This window comes from Saccopteryx leptura, chromosome 5, assembly GCF_036850995.1.
Source record: "Saccopteryx leptura isolate mSacLep1 chromosome 5, mSacLep1_pri_phased_curated, whole genome shotgun sequence".
Classification (NCBI taxonomy): domain Eukaryota; kingdom Metazoa; phylum Chordata; class Mammalia; order Chiroptera; family Emballonuridae; genus Saccopteryx; species Saccopteryx leptura.
Genome location: NC_089507.1, coordinates 190,348,095 through 190,373,147, shown reverse-complemented (window position 1 = coordinate 190,373,147; position 25,053 = coordinate 190,348,095). Strand labels below are relative to the sequence as shown.

Here is a 25,053-nt window from a genome sequence, read left to right as displayed (position 1 = left end):
GACTTCCAAGAAAAGAGGGCTCTTTCCTTTGAACTGCATGCCCGTGTGACCTTGAGCTCCCTTGAACGTCAGTGCCTTCGACACACGATAAGGAGATACCTCCAACTCCTGGCGTCTGTGCTCAGAACCCACAATTATTCATTTCAGGTGGTCCTCTGATTCTACACCTGCCTGTGTCAGATCAATTATTAACCTGAGGAAGAGAATGAACAACATATGGTACCCTTTTCTGCAGGTCACTAGATCCCTGACAGATGCTACAAAGACTTCTCTGACGACTTCCATCAATAGGCTGATGTCCTGACTCCTGTCCTTTGTGGACAGTCATAGCAAGGGTTAGTAAGAAAAGAGAAAGAGCAGAATTAAAAGGAGAAATAAAGAAAGCAAATCAGGATTACCCAATCATTCTGGAATCACAACAGTCTTTCTGAAAATTATTTGATCGAGGAAAACCATTTCTGCCAGATAAGCAGCAACGAATTGGTGTGTCCACGTTGTAAGCTGTGGGTGTCCAGGAGATTGGGAGCCTTGAAATAAAAACCACAAGCAGTGCTCCTCTGTCTTATTTAATAACTTCCTTTCTTCCTTCTTCTTCTGTAAGGCTGTAAGACACCAGCCCACGCTTCTCTTCCTTGTTTTCTTTGAATTCCTTTTAGTTTGAGTCAGCACCGCACAAGTCTTCACTTAAATGCTTTCCTGTCATCTCATCCCCTTCGTTGTCACCTTGAGTTTGACCCTTCGTACACGCCTCCTCCTCTACCTCTGGCTTTCCACCTTTTCTTTTTATCATCTATGATCTTACTTACCATCCTTTATCTAACAGACGTTTCTTGAACATCTGCTGTGCCAGGCAATGTTAGTGGAAGGTGACGCAGAGATAAATGTTTTATCTTAAACGTGGCATGTTATAGCTGCTAAAACATCTGCTTGATAGTCATTTATTATCTGTTGCAGATGTCTGTTCCGAATAGGTGTTAGGCTGTGAATGGCTTCCTTGGACATTATGGGACATGTCTTATGATGCACATGTTGTGAGCATTGCTGTTGCATGTCCAGTTGGATGTCAGACTGCCAGGTCATACCATGCGCAGTTTCTTAAAGTGGTGGTTCCCTTCACCCTCCTGCACTGCTGGTGGGAATGCAGACTTGTACAGCCACTGTGGAAAACAGTATGGAGAGTCCTCAAGAAATTAAAAATCGAACTGCCTTTTGACCCAGCTATACCACTTTTAGGAATATACCCCAAGAACACCATAGCATTGTTTCAAAAGAAGAAATGCACCCCCATGTTTATGGCAGCATTGTTCACAATAGCAAAGATCTGGAAACAGCCCAAGTGTCTGTTAGAGGATGACTGGATTAAAAAGTTTTGGTACATATATACTATAGAATACTACTCAGCCATAAGAAATGATGACATCGGATCATTTACAACAACATGGATGGACCTTGATAACATTATACTGAGCGAAATAAGTAAACCAGAAAAAACTAAGAACTATATGATTCCATACATAGGTGGGACATAAAAATGAGACTCAGAGGGCCCTGGCCGGTTGGCTCAGCAGTAGAGCATCGGCCTGGCATGCAGGGGACCCGGGTTCGATTCCCGGCCAGGGCACATAGGAGAAGCGCCCATTTGCTTCTCCACCCTCCCTCCTTCCTCTCTGTCTCTCTCTTCCCCTCCCGCAGCCAAGGCTCCATTGGAGCAAAGATGGCCCCGGCGCTGGGGATGGCTCCTTGGCCTCTGCCCCAGGCGCTAGAGTGGCTCTGGTTGCGGCAGAGTGACGCCCCGGAGGGGCAGTGCATCGCCGCCTGGTGGGCAGAGCGTCGCCCCTGGTGGGCGTGCCAGGTGGATCCAGGTCGGGCGCATGCGGGAGTCTGTCTGACTGTCTCTCCCCGTTTCCAGCTTCAGAAAAAAAAAAAAAAAAAAGAAAAAAGAAAAAAAAATGAGACTCAGAGACATGGACAAGAGTGTGGGGGTTACGGGGGGGGGGGGGAGAGGAGAGGGAGGGGGTTGGGGGAGGGGAGGGGCACAAAGAAAACCAGTTAGAAGGTGACAGAAGACAATTGGACTTTGGGTGATGAGAATGCAGCATAATCAAATGTCAAAATAACCTAGAGATGTTTTCCCTGAACATATATACCTTGATTTATCAATGTCACCCTATTAAAATTAAATTTAAAAAAAATTTTAAAAAAATAAAAAAACTCCTTCAAAATTCTAAATAAATAAATAAATAATAAAAATTTAAAAAAAATGGTGGTTCCCTTTCACCCACAGCAGTGGAGGCTGAGAATTCTGCTGCCTGTCTCTGTCCACCTCTCCAGAAGCAGCTGGAGAGATAAATTCAGTTGTTATGCTCACACAGTGGAATACTATGCAGCATTGAAATTGAATGATCTACAAGTATAAGCAAAACATAAATGGTTTTGCACTATTCCTGGCAAAAATGAACTCTGTGATTCATGGCACAGGCAGTGTTGTAGCCGCCGCTGCTAAGGGTTCTGATAAATTTTATCATCATCCTTGTAACACCCCCCTCAAAAAAAATACAAAACAAGCAAACAAAGTTGCTTGAGTGAAAGAAGCCACACTTAGAAGAATGCACTTCCATTTACATTCAGTGCAGAGACAGGCAAAAAGAATCTACGTTATTTAAGGTCAGGGTCATGGTTCCCTTTGGGTAATAGATTCTAGAAAGGTGTATGAGAGGGACTTCTGGGATACTACTAGTATGATAATGTTCTATTTCTGTGCCAACTGCAGAGACTTGGACAGTTTGTGAAAATTCAGCGAGCTGTACATATGCATGAGACCTTTGCCAATGTATTTCATTAGCTTTTAAAAAATTAACCACCTGTTTTTCTGCTTCTCCAACAGCTATACTAAAGTTAAGCTGCAAGTCACTCCAGAAGGGCGTATTCCTCTCAAAAAGTAAGCTGGATGAGCATTTTTCCATTGCTCTTTTCTTTTTCTCAACTGTCTGAATCTGTGCTGTGACTCTTCATTTCTCCACCAAGCCAAGTGGAGCTTGGAAATGCGTGATCACCCCAGTCCCCCCTCACACTCCGTGTTCACCTCGGAGCAGCTGGTGTCCTCACAGAGGTCTTCCTGAGTCTGGTTCCCCTTTCTGTGGCATCCCTTTCAAGAAACTCCCTTCCAAAACAAGGAGAGATACAGGGATGTGGGGGGAATGTCGCTGATAACCCCTCGATCATCTGAGATTAAGAACTATCCTAGGAATGCGAGTTGGGGTGACCATGGTGTCCCTTTATACCAAGATGCCACCTTAAAAGCAAGGTTGCAAAGTCACTTGTCAACAGAAAGCCAGGCAGGACGAAGAAAAGAGGAAGTAGGCCAGGGTCAGGAAGAAAAACTGGAGAGGGACAAGCCTGTCTAAAGGAGACAACAACTCAACTCCATCATGTTCCCTGTGGGACTAGTGGGCTCCAGACTCTTGATTTTCTAATGTTTCAATGGAATCGATGCACCCAAATTATTGTATTAAATTTCCCAGTGCTTAAGTTATATTTTTTAAAGCCAAATTACTGACCACAGAAAGCACACCGTTAGACCACAAGCAGCTAAACGTCTTTAACCTTTGACTTACTAGCTACCAGTGGGCTCCTGTTAACGTAACAGTTATATAATTAATTAGTATTAATAATATTAACAACGTACACCTTTAGAGCAGTGAGTAGAAGCGAAGGGAGAGAGTTAGCAAAGATATTTCATTGAGTGCTTGATTTTAGAGACTGTTCGCTGCTGTGTTTTCTGATTGGGTCATCATCATGGTCTGAAAACACTGATTTTCTGTTAGACTCTTTGATTATGAGGAGCAGAAGCACTGATCTTTCAGAACACACGTGCCCAGGCGTGGAGTGACGGGGAGCTTTGAATCCCTTAGAGCTGAAGCAGAGAGGTTTGGTTCAACGGGGTGTTTTTGGTTGGCACCGCCCACGAGTGCCGGGTCCCTCGGCCTTCTGTTCACATCTCGTCTGTGCTTTCACTTGCAGCATATACCGCTTGTTTTCAGCAGACCGGAAACGAGTTGAAACTGCTTTAGAGGCTTGTAGTCTTCCATCTTCAAGGGTGAGCATGTTGCCTTTCTAAACTTAGCACTACTAAATAGCTTTGAGTAATCATACTAAAATCGAGCTTGCCCCAGGGCTGCCCAAACGTCTTTGTTTTTTTTTTTTTTTAATTGAGAAAAACATAGGATTTATTTGTTCACATATACCATATGTGGGATGCTGTAATTATATTTTCTTTCATGCCCTTTACCACAAACTTTTAATCTAGGAAAAGCCCTTGTTCTTTATAAATATGAAAGTACAAACTAGCCCCTGGCCAGTTGGCTCAGTGGCAGAGCGTTGACCCGGCATATGGATGTACTGGTTTCTATTCCCAGCCAGGGAACATGGAAGAAGCACCCATCTACTTCTCCATTCCTCCCCTCCTGCTTCTCTCTCTCTCTCTTTCTTTTCCTCCCCTCCTGCAGACAAGACTCCATTGGTGCAAAGCTGGCCTCGGGCCCTGAGTATGGCTCCATGGCCTCCACCTTAGGCACTAAAAAATGGCTGCAGTTGCAACAGAGCAAGGGCCTTAGATTGGCAGAGCACCGCCCCCTAGTGGGCTTGCCGGATAGATCCCAGTCAGGGTGCATGTAGGAGTCTGTCTCTGCCTCCCCTCCTCTCTAAAAAAATAAATAAACAAATAAAAACTATCTAATATAAAAAATGCATTGGCCAGAGAAGTCTTAATGTTATCCAGAATTTAAACTTCTTAAAAATAAATCTTTTCTTGATGTCCCTTGAGATATTAGCTAATGAATATGGATTATCATTAGGAAGATCTTTGAAATATTAATTTTGCCTTGCCTCATCCTTTTTTAATTTATAAAGTGTTATAAATGAATAAGCAATTCGGATAGCAGTACATGTTTATAAAGAAATAAATTTGCATGCTCTGCAGGACTGTGCTTAAAAAGTGTTTGCTGGGAGGGATGTAGGATCCAAAAAGTTTGGAGACCACCGATTTTGTTCATAGGGTGGATAAGTAGATGAGAGGACAAACTTGTAATATGCTCTTTTTTATGCCCAGCATATTCAAGGCGCACAATGTACGTTAACTGCCTTAGCGAATGTGCTTTAGTTTATTTCAATACATTTTTACCTACTTGGCTCTCAAACGATTTGTTACCATTGTTTCTGGGAGAAATGAGTCTACTGCATAAAGCCTTTTTCTACCGTATGCAGAACTCTCTATTCCAAATTATTTTTATCCTGGTATCCAAGCAACAAGTAAGCACTTTTCCGAGGATAACACTTCTACTGTAGGGAGAACTTCTGAGCCTCTTGCAACACACTGACAATGTTCAAATTGCATGGACCAAGTTGAAGAGCCATTCATAAACTTATGATTAAATTGTAAATAAAAGTATGAGAGCTGTTATTAGATTCACCAGTCAATTCTCGTTGTGAATACTTTTCAGAAAAACTAAGTTTAATAACAATTTCAGTAGGTGACAGAAAACATAAAGTGCTGTTTTAGCACCAGTGTCCTTCTCTCGGTGGCAAAAGATGCTGCTATTGCAAACACGGGGGCAGAGCTATCAAAAAGCTCCCCAACATGTTATCTTGCACTTTTATAAGCAAAATAAAATGATCAAACTTCCTGATGATTGCTTTCATTAGATGCTTTAGGGTAGGAAAGATATTACAGTTATGGTCCTGTTGTCAACTCAACAAATGTTTCTGAACTCTTACTGTGTGTCCTCAAGCACTGAGAATATGCTTGTGAACAAAATGAAGTCCCATGCCCTGGCTGGATAGTTCGGTTGGTTAGAGCATTGTCCCAATGTGCAGAGGTTGCCAGTTCGATCCCTGGTCAGGGCACAGACAGTAACAAATCTATATTCCTGTCTTGTCTCTCTGTGTGTGTCTCTCTCTGTCTCTCAAATCAATAAGTAAAAAAATTTTAAAAATGAAGTCCCAGGATTCAAGGACCATTGGGGGGTGCTGGCTAAATACCTTGACTGACTCATGTAATTTTGGGTGAATTCAATGAACAAAGGGAGTGGAGGGCTCCCACTGAGAATAAGGGAAGCTCATTCCATAAATAGGAAACAATGTGTGCAAAATCCTGAGGCTGGAAAGAATTGACAAGTTTGAGTAACTGAGAAAAGACCACTGGGTTTAAACACAAAGAGAAGGCGTGAGAGATTAATGTAGAAAGATTAACGAAGAGTTTGTTTCCTCTGTAGTTGCTCCTGGATTTACCTTCACTGGATAACATTTGTGAACTATAATGTTCAAAACTGTTAAGTTATTATTATAAACCCAGCTAAGGGAAAGAAGGAATAAAAAAAGAGACTGAATAGAAAGTCAAACCCATCAATCAATTCTCTGTAAATTGTAATGTTCTAAACAATTGGATTTTGAAAATTCAGTCGATAAATAAATATAAATTGAGTTTTTTCAATCCACTATGTTTATTATAGGTTCACACTTTCAGACCAGTGTCAACTGGAGACATTTAAAACGAAAAATGAGATTCAAATAACGGGAGTCTTGTTTAAATTGAAAAAAAAAAAATTTATCTTTAGTAAATTAAATATTATGACAATTTTCTGAAAACAAATTGGAGATTTTTATAAACTGTAATCAACCTCCATCATAAAGTTTTGAAAGATCATTATTCATAGTAAAGTATGCTTTACTTGGCGGAGTTGTAGAAATAGAATTCTTTACAAGATCTAAAAAGCAAAGGCAGTTGTAGAGCTAAGAAATACCGTAAATGCTTCTGCAAAGTGACTGTATTTTAAAACCCTGCTGTAATTTCATATCTAAAGAACAGAGGCTCTAGAAAATATCCACTGATTAGCAAAAAGGTTCTGGATATGCTGGCAAGAGGTATTTTAAATACGACACAGAAAAAAGGGTTATACAAATGGTAGATATTACTACATATCTAAAGCCTCATTTCATAGCCGGCAGTCATTCAAACTAGATTTAATTGTGTTCTGTAAATAGATAACGTTACCAGAAACACAGTGGATATCCTGTTGAGATTTTTTGAACATTATCTTTGTGCACATTGTTAGGGATAATTAATGCACTTGAACTTGTGTCCTGGCCAACGTGATCCATTGGAATAACACATTCCTTTAGGGGGTATTCCTTTAAAGAGTAAAGTTGCTTGTCCAAGTTACCTTAATTGTTAAAAAGTAGTACTATATCTAAAAAGAGCCAAAGCAATTACTGCCCTTCTATTAATAATCCAAACACATTTTCTAGTGAAACCTTTGAAGACCTTTGCATATTCAGAAAATTATCATTTTACCCACAAACTTCCTGAGTACTGAAAATAGTTTACTGGCACCAAATTACCTTTGATTTAAGCCTTATTAACTTTAAAAACAGTTCCGTGGCATTTGGAACTGTATTGTATAGTCTTGGTACAGCGTTGGCCCATGTGTTTGCATTTTAATGAAGAGGATAAGGAATAAATCCATGTGTTTGCTTTAATAAAGTTGACTATATTATGAACATATATGCAATGCCAAGTAAAATAGTGGGTTTTTTTAGATTAAAAGAATACCTTACATTTTACTAAAGAATACTACGAATAAAACATAAAAGAATTTGTCACAGGATAACTAAGATTTGCCTTTTTCCTATGTCTAACATCCCACATATACATCAGAAATGTAGTCATTTCTGTAGCTTGTGATTCTTAAAATCACTAATCTCAAAATTCCCTTTTAAAAAATTCTATTTTGAATCCACATTAAGAGGTTCATTAGCCTGACCTGTGGTGGCACAGTGGATAAAGCGTCGACCTGGAAATGCTGAGGTCGCCGGTTCGAAACCCTGGGCTTGCCTGGTCAAGGCACATATGGGAGTTGATGCTTCCAGCTCCTCCCCCACTTCTCTCTCTCTGTCTCTCCTCTCTCTCTCTCTCTCTCTCTCTCTCTCTCTCTCCTCTCTAAAATGAATAAATAAAAAAAGAGGTTCATTATGAGTGGCTTACTTGTAATTATTTCATGTACCCCATGGCTAACACAACTTTTGTTTTATAGCTTTAGAACAAAAAGATTGTGAATAACTTGAAACCCCAAATTTGCTGAGAATAATCCATCATTTTGCTAAGATAAAACCTCTATGTGGACTCCTGATTTATTAGAGTCTGCTGCAATAAAGTAATATATTATCAGATAACATTTTTCTGAATGTCAGATACCTGTCTGTTATAGAATTATTTTTTTAATCTAAAAATGTATAAGAAGAAAATACAAAGCACATCATAAAAACTGATGTAACCATTTAGTTTGCTGGATTACAGCAAACACAACAGAATAAATCAGTTCTACCCACTTCACCAAATCGTGAGATCCAAAGAAAATAAGTGAAGGAGCTTTGTAATCTTCAGCCTTGTTTAAAATGTAAGGAATTAGGAATTGGCTGTCGCTTTTCCTTACATATCTTCCCCGTTCTCTTTTACTTTAGCTTTCAATGATGCTCATTTTAACTCATTTTTCCAAAATATTTTTTTCTCCCACCTTCACTCACTGATTCCGAAGACTTCATTCAGGGTATCCTCATTGGTCAAGTTGGGGGAGAGAAAAATGAGACAAGGAAAGTCAGCTGTTTTGAAATGTTTTCCTTTTTCTATGTGCTACCATCCAACTGGTAATGATCATAAGTTATGTTTATCCAGATGATCTCATTAATTTGTCCCCTTTAACAGGCAGTCCTAATTCACAGCTGGTAAATAAACAATGGTTAGAGTTTTACTAAAGCATTTTGTTCCATGAAGTTCTGTGTCTGGAATATTATGTAGAAGACTTTATTTGAATCTGATATTCTAAGGAAAACATACAACTCAGAAGTTCATGCTCTCAACTTCCACCTTTCTCATAAATTACATTCATTCATTTAGTAAATATTTTTGTGCACCTGCTGTATATTACACACCGGAGATAGAACAGTTAACAGGCAAAACACATGCCCTAGCATGTGTAGATCTGCGCTGGCCAGTAATAGAATTGTAAAGCTGGGAGTCCAACCCAGTTAAATGAGTGTTGAAATATGATACCAGCAAGGTGTGATGGCAGCAAGAATGGAACACAAAACTCCATCTGGATGGAAGGAAAGGCTCCCAGAGGAAGAGACTTTAAGCCAAGAAGGGAGGGGAAAAAAAGGGGTGAGGAAGGGAAGTAAGATAATTATTGATATCTTTCAATAAAATCTAGTTCTGGGTAAGGGTGGGGTGGTGCGAGGAGTGAGCTCTAAATACTAACTAAATAGTAAGAACAGGAGAACATACTTGGGGTTTGTAGAATCCAATAAAGTTAGATGCTTGAGCTTGCTAACAGAGCTATGGAGTATTTCTTCACTATTGACTTGTACATCTTTCCTGTGTCCCTCATCCAAAAAGTAGGGTAGAGAGAGTTATTTCCAGCTATACACAAAGCTACTTAAAAAGATGTGGGTGTCTAAGTCACAGAAGAGGTGACGCTGAAAAATATACATCTTCTAGGTCAAAGGATTTCTTCCATCTTATGAATCGAATGGAATTTTGGAAACCAGTATACAGGTTGTATTTGTCCCCATTTTATGAGTGGCTAAACACCAATAAAACAGTCCGTGGGAGCTTCCCACTGTTCTTGGACTTGGCCACTTGTACTTATGATTTCAAAATTAGTGTCCAGGTAACTAAGCTTAATGGTATAATGCATCTTGTTATGTATAATGATAAATGTGGTGTTTGGGTGTCTCAAAATTCTATTTTGTGAAAAATAGATTTTTTTCCTGCTCCATAAAGGGTATTAGTAAATAAAATATTATTTTATTTGTTTATTCCACAAATATGGGAGTGAGCTAAGTCATGAGCTAAGTTTTCTTATCTGTTAGCAAGGAGTGTACAATTCCAGACAATCATTTTTAGAAACTGCCATAAAAGTACATCTCAAAACCTATAAATATGGTAAAAAAGGAAGGGTGTTTTCTTTGACTTAAGGGCTTAAAAATAAAAATACTCATATAAACACATACCTGAGGTAGGAAACCTGCATGAAGAATGTCCTTCCTGTTAACAAAAGCTTGAATACATGCTTCCGGTTACCATGGCAGCTCGACTACACAGAAAAATAAGTCCTAGAAGTGATTTTTTTATGTCAGTGACTTGCTTCCCAAACAATAGGACCAGGAGGAATCAGTGAGAAATTCCTGTCTTATGATAACCATTTTTACAACTTCTCAGATTATTTAAACCAAAAAGAACATTGTTTGAAAAAAATGGGACAAAATTGGAATTTATCTTTTCATTTTGAAAATGTCTGCTTCTAGATTCTTTACATTTTTTAAACAAGTGTGAATGTTCTTCATGCCACTGATTGTGTAAGAACGATTAAAATGGTAAATGTTATGGAATGGATATTTATCACAATAAAAAAGATTAAAACCAAAACAGGTCCTGGCCGGATAGCGTCCTCCCAATACACCAACGTTGTGGATTCAGTCCCCAGTCAAGGCACAGAAGAATCAACCAGTGGATGCAAATAAGTGGAATAACAAATAACAAATCAATGTTTCTCTCTCTTCCCCTTTCTGTTTCTTTCTGTTTTCCCCCTTCTCTCTCTCTCTCTCTCTCAAATCTTTAATGAATCTTTTAAAAAATGAATCTTCTTTTTTTTTAAGAAGCAAACTAAAAAGTATACCAAAAGACCTTGTTTTTACTAGGTCTAACTTAATTTTAGAAATGTACTTAGGAAACTGCCTTAATATTCCTTTAGAAGAAGAAAACTCCTATGCTTAAGTTTTAATGCAAAAGCAACCTAAAATAAGGCTTTTGATACCTCAAAATCAGTGTTCGAATGAACCCCACTGCTGGCCTCATAAATGTCTTCTGAATGTTTACCCTGACCTACCAGAAGAAAAGAGGAAGAAAGGAAAGAGGGAGGGAAGGAATGGAAGAAAACAGGGAGGAAGGACGATGGGGAAAGAAAAAGACCATTAACTGACCCTGTTTTTTTACTTCCCAGAATGATTCAATACCTCAAGAAGATTTCACTCCAGAAGTATACAGAGTTTTCCTGAACAACCTTTGCCCTCGACCTGAAATTGATAACATCTTTTCTGAATTGTGAGAGAACACATTTGAACCCACTTTTCCCCTCCGCAGCTTCAGAGGTCCTCAGGCTGGCTAGGGCAGGATTCTGAGTCATGGAGGGGGCGGGGGGGGGGGGAAGAACATCTTGTGCAGGATGCCTAAGAGCAGTGCTTCTGTGTAATTGTTGGAGACAGTCACGCATCCCAACCCCTGAGGCTCAACCACTGCTTTTAATGAGTGGAACTTTGCTATGATTTGTTGTTGGGTGTAGCTAGCTGTTTTAGTATCCTCAGGGGGCTCTGTGTGGTTTGAAGATTATGGTTCGAACAGAGGCAGCTTAGTGGAGACAGACTCATGTTGCAGAAGGAGCTGAGAACTAGCCACTGTACCTCTCTGAATCACATTAGTGAATGAGAAATTTGGATTATTAATACCCCTCCCAGCTGAAAATTATTTGCTTTTGTGTTAGAATTATATAAAAAGAATGAAAAAAAAAAAACCCCAAACACCAAGGCAAATGTGGGGAATTAGCTATTTACTTTTTTAGTATACTGAAATATACATGATGACAGAAAATCAATCCAAAATTGATAAATACAATAAGGACTTTTTCATATAGAAGACAGGCAAACAGTGCTGTGGAGAATGAGATCAGATGTATTCACCTGCCGATGTTCATGTATTCATTTGCCATCAACTATTTATTGAACATGTGTGATATTTGTACCACTGAATTTGACCTTGGACTGTCAACAAGATTAAAATGTGAAGTATGAATCACACTATGTTGAAGAATTATAGACTTTGGTTAAAATGTAACTTTAATGAAAAGAAAAATGTGCTTAAACAGATTGTTTACTTTTTTAGTGATGAATAATAAGTACATCTTTAAATGATTAATCAGGATATGGGAATTTGATGACTAATCCAGAAGTTTAGTGTTATAATCCAAAAACAACCCACTCCTCTGTGTTCAGTTTAGAGTGGTGCATCTCTACACAGAAGATACACTGTTTTCCTGCTGTGAATTTTCTCATTACTTGGTATTATTCATGGGCAGTATTTGCAAAAGATACTTGTAGCCCATAGAGATGCATCCATTGTGGGGGAGCAGCACAGTGTTTCTAGGGAAAGATAGGGACTTCAGTATAGCATGCTCTTCCCAGATATGGCAGGATTTGACTTCTTTGTAGCTAAAAGCACATGTGTGAATGAGACTTGGGGAAAGGATATTCTAATCCAGTGGTAGTCAACCTGGTTCCTACCGCCCACTAGTGGGCACTCCAGCTTTCATGGTGGGTGGTAGCGGAGCAATCAAAGTATAAGTAAAAAAATAGATTTAACTATAGTAAGTTGTTTTATAAAGATTTATTCTGCCAAACTTAGCAAAAATCCGACATAAAGTACTTGGTAATTATTATCATATGTTTTAACTTGCTGTAACTCTGCTTTATAAATTTTATAAAGTAAAGTTACTTCCCTACTTTAAAATGACCATTACTGTGGAACCGGTGGGCGGTTAGAAAATTTTACTACTAACAGAGATACAAAAGTGGGCAGTAGGTATGAAAAGGTCGACTACCCCTGTTCTAATCTATGATTTTTAATTGTGTCTAGTGGTGCCAAAAGCAAACCGTACCTGACCGTTGATCAGATGATGGATTTTATCAACCTGAAGCAGCGAGATCCCCGGCTAAATGAAATACTTTACCCACCTTTAAAGCAAGAGCAAGTTCAAATATTGATTGAGAAATATGAACCCAACAATAGCCTCGCAAAAAAAGGTCAGTCCACTCTGTCCTGCGCTGTAGGGAAACTCAGGTTCCTAACTGTGAGTGGGTCACTCCCAGGTCATGTCCCACATTGGTTTACCCACTATCCCTTCTCTCTTAAAGGACTAGTGGTTCAATCCAAAGGGGATTTTTTTTACTTTGATGTGTGATTTTTTGTTGTGTTATATATGTGTGTGTGTGTGTGTGTGTGTGTGTGCATGTAACATATATTTTTAAATATCTAATCAATTGTTTTGTTTTAAATTTACTCAGTGACTGAATGCATCTTTCTCAAACAGGAAATTTACAATCTTACAAGTTGCCCTTTTGGGTCTGTTTTCAGATGTTCTGAGAAGGGATCCACAGATTTTTCTAAATCCCTAAATCTGAAAACATTGGTCCCTTATCTTATTCTAGTTTATACTATTGACAAATTTTTCTACCTGAGAAATATAAAAATTTGACTTTCTATTAAAATAATCCATATTTGTAGAAAAAAATAATGAGTCTAGAAGTTGATATAAGAAAGACTGCTCTAAGTTGCATGAAAGTTATTTAAAAATTTATGTTTTTGATTTGGGAGAAATGAATTGCCAAAATAACATCATGATGATTTAATTGCCAAGAATTTTCAGTGATATGTAGCATCAATGTCCCTGAAAGTATCCATGTTCATGGATAGGGAGAATAAACATCATTAAAATGTCTGTATTACCCAAAGCAATCTATAAATTCAATACAATTCCCACCAAAATACCAATGACATACTTCAAAGATATAGAACAAATATTCCAAAAATTTATATGGAACCAAAAAAGAACATGAATAGCTTCAACAATCTTGGAAAAGAACAATAAAGTGGGTGGTATCACACTTCCTGATATCAAGTTATACTACAAGGCCATTGTACTAAAAACAGTTTGGTACAGGCATAAGAACAGGCATATAGATATATGGAACAGAACAGAGAACCCAGAAATAAACCCACACCTTTACGGAAAATTGATATTTGATAAAGGAGGTAAGAACAATACAATGGGCCTGACTTATAGGCACAGTAGGATAAAGCATTGACCTGGAACACTAAGGTCGCCGGATTGAAACCCTGGGCTTGCCTGGTCAAGGCACATATGGGAGATGATGCTTCCTGCTCCTCCTCCTTCTTTCTCTGTTTCTCTCTCTCTACTCTCTGAAAATTGAATAAAGTCTTAAAAAAAACTTTAAAAGAAAAAGAACATACAATGTAGTAAAGACATTCAGTCTCTTTAGTTGGGAAAATTGAACAGCTACCTGCAAAAAAATGAAACTAGACCACCAACTTACACCATTCACAAAAATAAACTCAAAATGGATAAAAGACTTAAATGTAAGTTGTGAAACCATAACCATCTTAGAAGAAAACATAGGCAGTAAGTTCTCCAACATCTCTCACAGCAGTATATTTACTGATTTATCTCCACAGGCAAGTGAAATAAAGGTCAGGATGAACAAATGAGACTATATCAAACTAAAAAGTTTTGCACAGCTAAAGACAATATGAACAAAATAAAAAGACAAACCATGCAATGGGAGAACATATTCAACAATACGTCTGATAAGGGATTAATCACTAAAATTTATAAAGAACTTGTAAAACTCAACACCAGGAAGATAAACAATCCAATAAAAAAATGGGCAAAAGAAATGAATAGGCACTTCTCCAAAGAGGACATACATATGGTCAATAGGCAGATGAAAAAATGTTCAACATTACTAATCATTAGAGAAATGCAAACTATAACCACAATGAGATACCACCTCACACCAGTCAGAATGGTGCCCATCAACAAAACAACACATAATAAGTGCTAACAAGGCTGTGGAGAAAAGGAGACCCTCCTGCACTGCTGGTGGGAATGCAGACTGGTGCAGCCACTGTGGAAAACAGTATGGAGATTCCTCAAAATATTAAAAATCGAACTGCCTTTTGACCCTGCCATCCCACTTTTAGGAATATATCCTAATAACACCAAATCACTGATTCAAAAGAAGAAATGCACTCTCCATGTTTATGGCAGCATTGTTCACAATAGCCAAGATCTGGAAATAGCCCAAGTGTCCATCAGTGGACAAGTGGATTAAAAAGCAGTGGTACATATACACAATGAAATACGATGGGGCCATGAAAAAGAAGGAAATCTTACCTTTTGCGACAACATGGATGGACCGGGAAACTATTATGTTAAGTGAAATAAGCCAGGCAGAAAAAGAAAAATATCATATGACCTTAATCATTTGAGAAATCCAATGAATAATATGAACTGAGGAACAGAATAAAGGCAGAGGTGGGATCAAAAGAACCAGAGGGAAAGCGGACAGGGGGAAAGGGGATGAGAGGATGAGGTTAGAGAAGGGAAAGAGATTGGTGAAATTATATATACATATACATAACTCAGCGTTATAGAGAGCAAAGAAAGCAAATTCTGGAGGAAAGCGGGGAGGGCATCGGGGGGAGGGGACAAGGGGGATGTTGAAGGGAACACGAGAGGGGGGGATGTATTCAGTGGTACACTTCAATCTATGTAAACACAATAAATTTAAATCAATAAAAAAAAAGGAAAGACAGCTCTTAGTTGCATGGAAGTTATTTAAAAATTTAAGTTTTTGATTTGGGAGAAATGAATTGCCAAAATAGGATCATGATGATTTAATTGCCAAGAATTTTCAGTGACATGTAGCATCATTGTCCCTGAAAGGGATCTTCAGCTCTGTTTCCCACTAAGACGAAGCTTCCTCAGAACTGAGATATCTTCACTGAGTAATTGGTGTGTTATCAATTATGCCATTATAAATTAACGAGATATTCAATAGGGAGGAAGATGAAGTACAATTAACCAATTATTAAGAAGAAGTAAATTGTATGTTAATATAGTCATTAATAAGAATGGTTCTCATAAAAGTAAACTAAAACATCTTTTCATCCATCCATTGTATTTATTCTGGAACTGGTCTTCTAAATGTAAAGTGAAAGTATGATATTTATTAAGTAGAAATTATATTTTATATATCTCTTATATACTGCTCACAAAGATTAGGGGATATTCCAAAGTGAATATGAAGCGATAAAATATCCCCTAATTTTTGTGAGCAGTATATTTTATACAATAATATCATATATAAGTTATGGCTGATAAGTTTTATCCTATGTGTTATATTGATTAGGAATTATAGGTGACATTTCTTAGTGTTTATTTTCTTGATCAAGCACTTGGTCTTTGTTGCCATCATCCTGTCTGAAATCTATACTTTACCAAAAGTAAGTAACTGTGTTGTAACCAATCCATCAAGACTTGTGAAAATGGTTAGCTTATGACACTAGGGAAACGAAAAGCTTTTGTGAAACCAATGAGACATTTCGGAACCTAAACTCTGTCCATGTCCCCACCCTTTGTACTACACGCTGATGGCTCATGCTTCAGGTAGCATGTGCTGCCCCTATAGATCAACTCTGATGACTTGGAAAAGTAGAGGATATAAAGGGGAAAAAAAATCATGATTGGTTATTGAAAAATCTGGAATCCTGGCAAAACCAATTTTGATCTAATGAAAATTAAGATGATGTCTCCCAGCATTTGCAAGAGTATGTAGTGCCATCTTGTAGCTGTACCAGGTACGAATTCTATAATCACAACAGACACACAAAATTCAGGTATGTTTAAAATAACAGCACTATTTATCTAAAGCTTAATATGATTCATCATGAAGCTTCCATGTAACATTTTTAAGATCACAGAATTCATTTCTCAACTCAAAAGCTCCAATAAGAAAATGAACTTGAGATCTTTCATACCAGGTCATTTTGTTTGCTGCTTTGGCTCTGTTTCTATAAACAAAGATTAGAGATTTTTTTTATTGTGTTGACTATTATTTCATAATCAATAGGATAACAATTTTGAAATCCATGTTTGTAGAAATAACAAATCGTTGGGTTAGAGGTTAATTCTTTAGTAACTAAGAGTTTGAAATTTTTTTTTCCAAAACTGGAAATTGATTTTTTAATTTGATTTTGCAGTATAAGATTTTTTTTCAGGAACTCTTTTTTGTGTCTTCTTAAATCCAACAAAGTATATTTTCAGGAAGTATTATTTGACTTCAGTATGTTGACTAAAAGGCAAAGAAATCAGCTCTCTTTTATTAGGTGATTTTAAAAATGTATATCATTTTACAAAGAAGGAAACCAAAGCTTTGAAGTCAAAGATTTACCTAAGCCATAACACCAGATGTTCTTTAAGAAAGCAGAGTTTTAAACTTTCATTCAACTGGTTAATATATTTTGATTAATAAACACATAAGAAAATAAATAGGAAAGTTTAATATTACTTTATCATTTTTTTCTCCTTTAATTTTGACTAGTTCTTCAAATTTGCCCAAACATTAGTAAATTGAAATAAAAAAGTCTCATTTCTCTGAGAAAGAGACTTTCATGTTGCCTACACTTGATTAAATGGATGGAATGATGTACATGCATTATATACATAGTATCATAAATATACATATACTCTCTGATTTCAGGAAACATATTCAAGTAGCTGTTAAACAAATAAATAATACACAAATTTGACATGTGCTAATAATCAGTCTTTATGTGTATTTATATATTTTATGTAAAATGTAGCATAAAATGAAATGAAAATTTTTCAGTGTGGCCCGAAGCCTAAATGCTAAAGATGACCATAGGTTAGCTCAGTGGTCCCCAATCCCCGGGCCGCAGACTGGTACCGGTCTGTGGGCCATTTGGTACCAGTCCGCAGAGAAAGAATAAATAACTTACATTATTTCCATTTTATTTATATTTAAGTCTGAACAATGTTTTATTTTTTAAAAATGACCAGATTCCCTCTGTTACATCCATTGAAGACTCACTCTTGACGTTTGTCTCGGTCACGTGATACATTTATCCATCCCACCCTAAAGGCTGGTCCATGAAAATATTTTCTGACATTAAACCGGCCCATGGCCCAAAAAGTTTGGGGACCACTGGGTTAGCTGACTAAAACCATACCTCACAGAAGTGTGAAATGAGTCCAGAAGAGATAATGGGCTTCAGTGCTTCGTGGATCTGTTGCCATTAGCATGTTGGCCACATTTCCACACTGGAATTTCTGTTTCCAGAGATGCATCTATTGGTTATAAAGGATCAGAGGATTTTTTGCTGCCTCTGACACAGAGGGGGCCAAATTTTCACATGTTTGGGTTTTACAAAGAAAGGATTTGAATCTTGTTGCAAAGAATACTATTCTCAAAGGAGTTTGGTTTATTTCTTTTTTATTCTTTTTACAATTTAATGTCACATATTGAATAATGCTATGGCTCCAGGTCAGTGAATATTTCAAACTTGAATGGTTCTGGAAGAGAGATTCAGAACATTGGTCAGAGGCATTCCTGAATATCTAACAGGCTTATTTAACTTACTGCAACTAAGAGTAAGTTAGAATCATTTGATGTTGAAACCTGAAAAAGTATGTCATGTTGCATCTGAGCACAAATGTTTATTTCCAAGTCAATCATTCATATATATATATATATATATATATATATATATATATATATATATATAATTTATTAGGAATTATAATTTTTTAAGTGCAAGGAGGGGAGATAGTGAGACAGACTCTTGCATTTGCCCCAACCAGGATCCACCTGGTAACCCCATCTTGGGCTGATGCTTGGGTACTGAGCTATTTTTAGTGCCTGAGGGCGACACTCCAATGAGCTATCCTCAGCACCCAGGGCCAAGGCTCAAACCAGTCAATTCACTGGCTGAGGGAGGGGAAGAGGGAGAAAAGGAGGAGAAAGAAGGGGAGAGAAGCAGATGGTTGCTTCTCCTGTGAGCCTGACCAGGAATCAAAACTGGGACATCCACACATCAGGCTGATGCTCTACCCACTGAGCAAACTAGCCAGGGCTAGGAATTATAATTCAAAATGGTAAGATTTACACTGAAATCCTTCTGTTTACATTATTATTTAATTATCTTTGTAGATTAAAAAAAAAACATTATTTTCTCAGCACCATTTTTCTTTATTAGATAGAAATAAAAAATATGCTAATTATGGATGTCTATTATACATCCATAATTAAAGAAAAATGCTGCCATAGTGTGATGGCGAAGCCAGCTAATCTCAGGCAGATGACTTGACCTGCTTGAGCCTCAGGTTCCTCCCCTGTAAAATGGGGTGATCACAACACTAGCAGACATCGGTGCTGTTTTCAGAATTCCTGGCATTCATTACTCCATCACGGTCAACAGCATTCTCTGCGAGTCTCCACAACATTCTCTCAGCCCAACCACAGATACTCCACAAGCGCCCAGGACTCCATGGCCCAGGAGTGGTTGTCATTCAGGAAGTAGTACCTCATCTTCCTTGCCCCTGATATGGGACAATTTTGAAGCATTTTCTCCCTTTTCTCCTAGAGTTCTGTACTGGGAGTTAGCCTTCATTTCCTATAACTGTAACCCTTATTAGCTTTTCCCTTTCCTTCCCATTTCTCCACTCCCCTACAGTTATTGATGGAGGGTTATCTCCTAAATAAATTGATTTGACTCAAAATCACATCTCAAAATCTACTTTTAGTAGAACCTAAACTATGACAAGTGTGTTTATAGAAATGGCCATAACACAATCAAAAGTGAAAGATGGGTCAGGCCTGAGCACTGAGAGAAGAACAGATGCAAAGAGGCTGTCTGTCCCCAGAGCTCCTCACTTCTGACCTGTCGCTTCACAGCCATCATTGTTAGCAGTCTTGAAGCTCTGGCCGATGTCCTCAAACCATGGCATCTCCAGTTCACAAGGGACTTAGTCATTTAGTATAAATTTTCAAGTCACATTAGAGGCAACTACAGAAGTGACAGTATTGGGACTAGGACTGTATTTTCTGTGTCCTAGCATATAGTCCTCCCCACTGCTCCAGACATCTGTTTGGGTCCCTTTATCAAGACTTGTTGAACATATTCCAAAAATTTATATGGAACCAAAAAAGAACACGAATAGCCTCAGCAATCTTAAAAAAAAAAATAAAGTGGGGGGTATCACACTTCCTGATATCAAGTAATACTACAAGGCCATTGTACTCAAAACAGCTTGTTACTGGCATAAGAACAGGCATATAGATAAATGGAACAGAACAGAGAACCCAGAAATAAACCCACGCCTTTATGGAAAACTGATATTTGACAAAGGAGCTAAGAGCATTTAGTGGAGTAAAGACAGCCTCTTCAACAAATGGTGTTGGGAAAATTGGACAGGTACTTGCAAAAAAATGAAACTAGACCACCAACTTACAGCATTCACAAAAATAAACTCAAAACGAATAAAAGACTTAAATGTAAGCTGTGAAACAATAAGCATCTTAGAAGAAAACATAGGCAGTAAGCTCTCCAACATCTCTTGCAGCAATATATTTGCTGATTTATCTCCACAGACAAGTGAAATAAAAGACAGGATAAACAAATGGGACTATATCAAACTAAAAAGCTTTTGCACAGCTAAAGACAATAAGAACAAAATAAAAAAACAAACTACACAATGGGAGAACATATTCGACAATATGTCTGATAAGGGGTTTATAACCAAAATTTATAAAAAACTTGTAAAACTCAACACCAGGAAGATAAACAATCCAATCAAAATATGGGCAAAAGAAATGAATAGACACTTCTCCAAAGAGGACATACAGATGGCCAATAGGCATATGAAAAAATGCTCAACATCACTAATCATTAGGGAAATGCAAATTAAAACCACAATGAGATATCACCTTACACCTGTCAGAATGATGCTCATCAACAAAACAACACAATAAGTGCTGGTGAGGATGTGGAGAAAAGGGAACCCTCCTGCACTGCTGGTGGGAATGCAGACTGGTGCAGCCACTGTGGAAAACAGTATGGAGATTCCTCAAAAAATTAAAAATCGAACTGCCTTTTGATCCTGCCATCCCACTTTTAGGAATATACCCCAAGAACACCATAGCACTGTTTCAAAAGGAGAAATGCACCCCCATGTTTATGGCAGCATTGTTCACAATAGCCAAGATCTGGAAACAGCCCAAGTGCCCGTCAGTGGATGAGTGGATTAAAAAGCTATGGTACATATATACAATGGAATACTATGGGGTCACGAAAAAGAAGAAAATCTTACCTTTTGCGACAACATGAATAGACCTGAAAACTATTATGTTAAGTGAAATAAGCCAGGCAGAGAAAGAAAAATATCATATGACCTCACTCATTTGAGTAATCCCATGAACAATGTGAACTGAGGAACAGAATTGAGACAGAGGAGAGATCAAAGGGACCAGAGGAAAAGAGGACAGAGGGAAAGGGGATGATAGGATGGGATAAACCTGAAGGGAAGGGGGGAGGGTGCTATGGGGAGGGGGGCAAAGGAGATGTTGAGGGGAATACGGGGGAGGGGGGATGCATTCGAGGCAACACTAGAATCTATGTAAACACAATAAATTAAAATAAAAAAATAAAATATGTAAAAGCACTATAAAAAAAAGACTTGTTGAGAAAAGAGACAGAAGGCTGGCTATTCATAAGTTAGCCCTGGCATCAGTAGCCCTGGTTTTTAGACTCGTCCTTGACATTGTATTCTTTTATTTCTGTTTGTTTCCTCTAACACAGTCTCGCAAAAAAGAAAAATCCTCTAAAAGTGCTATATGGGGTGAGGCACAAATAGGTTTACAGTTATTTTATGGGAAAATAATGCAATAATTAATACATAATAAAACATGAATAGACTCTGTTTCGAGTACTTAGCACTGTTCACAGTGCCTTTTGCCCTACCCTGTGTTGGTTACAAACCGGGAGCCTGGAGTGTAGTTGTTGATGGAGGTCCTGCTCTGCCTTCCTGCCCCTACCACATTCTCCGCAGGCACTTCGCCAACCCCCTCCTATCCCCGCCCTCTGAGAGTCAGGACGTGCAATTTAAAAACCAATCATCTGGAGGAAATATTGACTGGTTGAAAAGGTCTACCTCACAATTAAGGTGACATCCACTTAAATATTTTTACATATAGATTCCCTGCAAGAAATAAAAGAGCTGAAATGAATGAACCAAGTCAACTAAAATGAGATAGATTTCCTTCCTAATAGACAAAGACAGATGAAAACTACATGATGTAGGCAATTCTTTTCATGCCTTAATTAAGTTACTGCGTGAGGAGATCTGCTGAAGAGCCACTCTAGTATTTTATTGATCAATATCCCATTTAAAATCTACTTATTGTCTTTGCAGCTCTGTGGAAGGTCACAGGAGAATGATATTATCATCTGTGAGTATATTATAAGCTACTCTTAAGTCTGTGTTTCCTAGGTTCATAGGGTGAGAGATTGGCTAAAATAAAAAAAAGAAACATATTTTTCAAGATAGTCATTAAAAGCCAATCAGTCATTAGTTGATTTGGTAACTTCCTTCACTTCTGTTTCCTTGGTTGCATTTCCTCCTTCCCCAGGAAGCAGAACTTGGTCTGAGGAGAGGCAAATGCCTGGCCCAGGAGTGCCAGGTGTTTTTCTTCTCTAGACTTTCTTCAGTGACCTCAGAGTCACAACCATGTCCATTCACAGCTGAAGTGGCCTTGTTCATAAAACAAACAGTCTGGAAAAATATCAATAGTAAAAGGCAAAGTCAAGTGCCAGTCAAAGAGGTGGAGAAGTAAACTTGGTAGCCTAATCCACCCCAATCTGCTGAGTTTTATAAAAACCTTTTTATCTCAGCAGAGTATACATTGCTGAGATGCCTTACCATTTTGTGTGAGAGCTATTGGGATAAAACATATAATGGCTCTCTTAGATGTAACCTTTCATAAGAATATAGCATTAATATTCTCTGACTATTACACCTTCTCCCTTCTTAGCAAGACTTAGTTAGGTGGGACCAGCTTGGCAGGTTCTACTGTGTTGGAGAAAAGTCACAAAGCCCCAAGGCATTTGGGTCCCTGATATCAGCAATACAGAGTCCAATTTTGTGAGCAGTTGATTTTACACCAAATAACTGGTAAGGAACAGATGAAATGCAGAGACAGCCAAGTTCATAGAAAACGAACAATGCCCACTGGGAAACCAAATGAGGGACGTGTGGACTGTCCACCTTAGCACCTAACAGGAAAGCCAAACTGTGCCATGGCAATGGGTGAAATTATGTCAGGAAGCTGAGAATGCCCAATCATTTCATTAATTCATTATAGAGATTCTAGGAGCTCTGTCTTCATTCTGAACCACTAGAATCTCCAGTTGCCCATGCAAACTTATCTATACAGTAAAAATAGTATTGTTTGAAGAGGAAGCCTTGACTGAGGATGATCAACAGAATTTCTTTTCTCACCTAGCTCTCGCCATTAACACATAGAACATGAGTCAAACGTGCTTCTAATTAGTGTTGTCATGGATCTATGTTTGGGTTCTCCCAGAAGCCTACCATGGAAGAGAAACTCAAACACGAGGAGTTCATTTGAGAGATGAGCCCAGGTAGGGCAATTTAGGAAGTCAGAATGAGGAAGGGAAGGCAGCCAATAAAGCCAGGTAGCAGTATGCATGACCAGATTTCAGTCTGGTGGCAAATTCTAGAAATCCGGGTCAAAATGACTTTTCCAGGAATCCCAAGCATGTCAAAGGAAAGATTCTAAAAGGTACCTGATACTCACTGAACTTTTTTCTTTATTCTAATACACACCCAATGCAGTTGCATGGATAGTTTAATCAACAAACATGTGTTGGCAACCAAACTTAGGAACTACAAAAAAGTGGAAAAAAATCAAGATAAAAGACTGTATTCTCTAGGAAACTACACAGACAGGTGAAGGTCATACAAATAACTATACTACAAGATAGACTATGAGCAAGCACTTCCATTTGTTCCTTCAGCAAGTTATCTATTTAGTGTCCTTTATGTGCACGGAGGAAAAGGGATGTTTTATTTATTCAGGTTCTAGGGAGTGTCAAGAATCACTTCAAGCTCTGTAACAGCTAATTATCTTGTATAAACCTCAGAACAAATATTTGAGTCTGTATTATTACCCCCATTTTACAGTGAAGAAACCGAGTCTTTGGTCAAGTAACTTGATCAGATTGACAAGGAAGGAAATGAGAAGTAAGGCTCAGAGGACATGAAGACCTTGATGCTAATCTTAGCACACACGTTCATTGAGTCAATGAATATGTTTTGAGCCTTACCACTTGTGTCCACCTTTGAACTAGACAATGGAAAGGTGCCATTCTTCTCTGCAGGGGGCTGTCAGCATACAGAACCTCCACTGTGAGGAAGAATGTCATGAGGCTTTTGAAGAGGAAAGTGACATCCGAGCTGTACTTCAGGAATGCTGCAGAGTAGAAGGATGGATGAAGGACAGATTTGAGTCAGGTGTCATTTAAGGCACTAAGCAAGAGTATGATCTAAAGATTTATTAGAAAGCATTAATGAGCACATATCCTGGACCTGCTTGACACTGGGAAAGGTGGAAATGAAGAGAAGGTCGTGCTCCTTGACCTTGGAAAGCCAGTCTCCAGCTTGACCACAAAACATCACACTCTAGTTAAGGATCTAGAACATTTTTGCCTCCTTTATGTTACGGTCGGGAACCACTGTGAAGGCTCACTTCAGATAGAGCAATGTGCCAGAGCAATAATACAATGCAGCGAGCTGCTTCCTTATGCCCTCTAACTCTGAATAAGAAATCAGTCCTTCATAAATCTGGTGGAAAGACTCCAAGCTCATGGACGGTTCTAATCTGGATTCTGTTTTTATGTAGCCACGTCAATGTAAAAGGATTGTGTAATCTCACCAGATAAACATTTCTCTGTCACATTAAATACTAAAACACTGTCTTATCTACTAAGCAGAGCAGTGAGGAGTACCTACATTGCAGATATGAGAATATTTGTAAAAGGGGAAAGTGCTAAATCAAAGTTAGGTCTTATGATTATAAGAACTTTCACACAAAACCACATTGACCAGTTCAACTTAATACAGAGAGAACTGCAGGGACACACAAATCCATGACACCCAGGTAATGGGGTCAATCTGCAATGTCTTTTGAGAAGAGCACGTAGCCATTTGGTGGCCATTGTCACACAGTATCTTGGGCTTGTACTGGCATACAGTTATAGTGATAAAACAGGTT

General features: G+C 38.2%; 1 protein-coding gene across 2 annotated transcripts in view; it reads left to right on the top strand.

Moving 5' to 3' along the window:
* Positions 1-25,053, top strand: part of PLCB1 (phospholipase C beta 1) — a 686,820-nt gene that overhangs the window by 471,272 nt on the left and 190,495 nt on the right. For both annotated transcript variants that reach the window (XM_066387177.1, XM_066387178.1), the window contains exons 6-9: positions 2,885-2,938; positions 4,021-4,096; positions 11,052-11,152; positions 12,737-12,903. In XM_066387177.1, the coding sequence (XP_066243274.1) occupies positions 2,885-2,938; positions 4,021-4,096; positions 11,052-11,152; positions 12,737-12,903 (398 nt within the window). The remainder of the gene's footprint in view (positions 1-2,884; positions 2,939-4,020; positions 4,097-11,051; positions 11,153-12,736; positions 12,904-25,053) is intronic.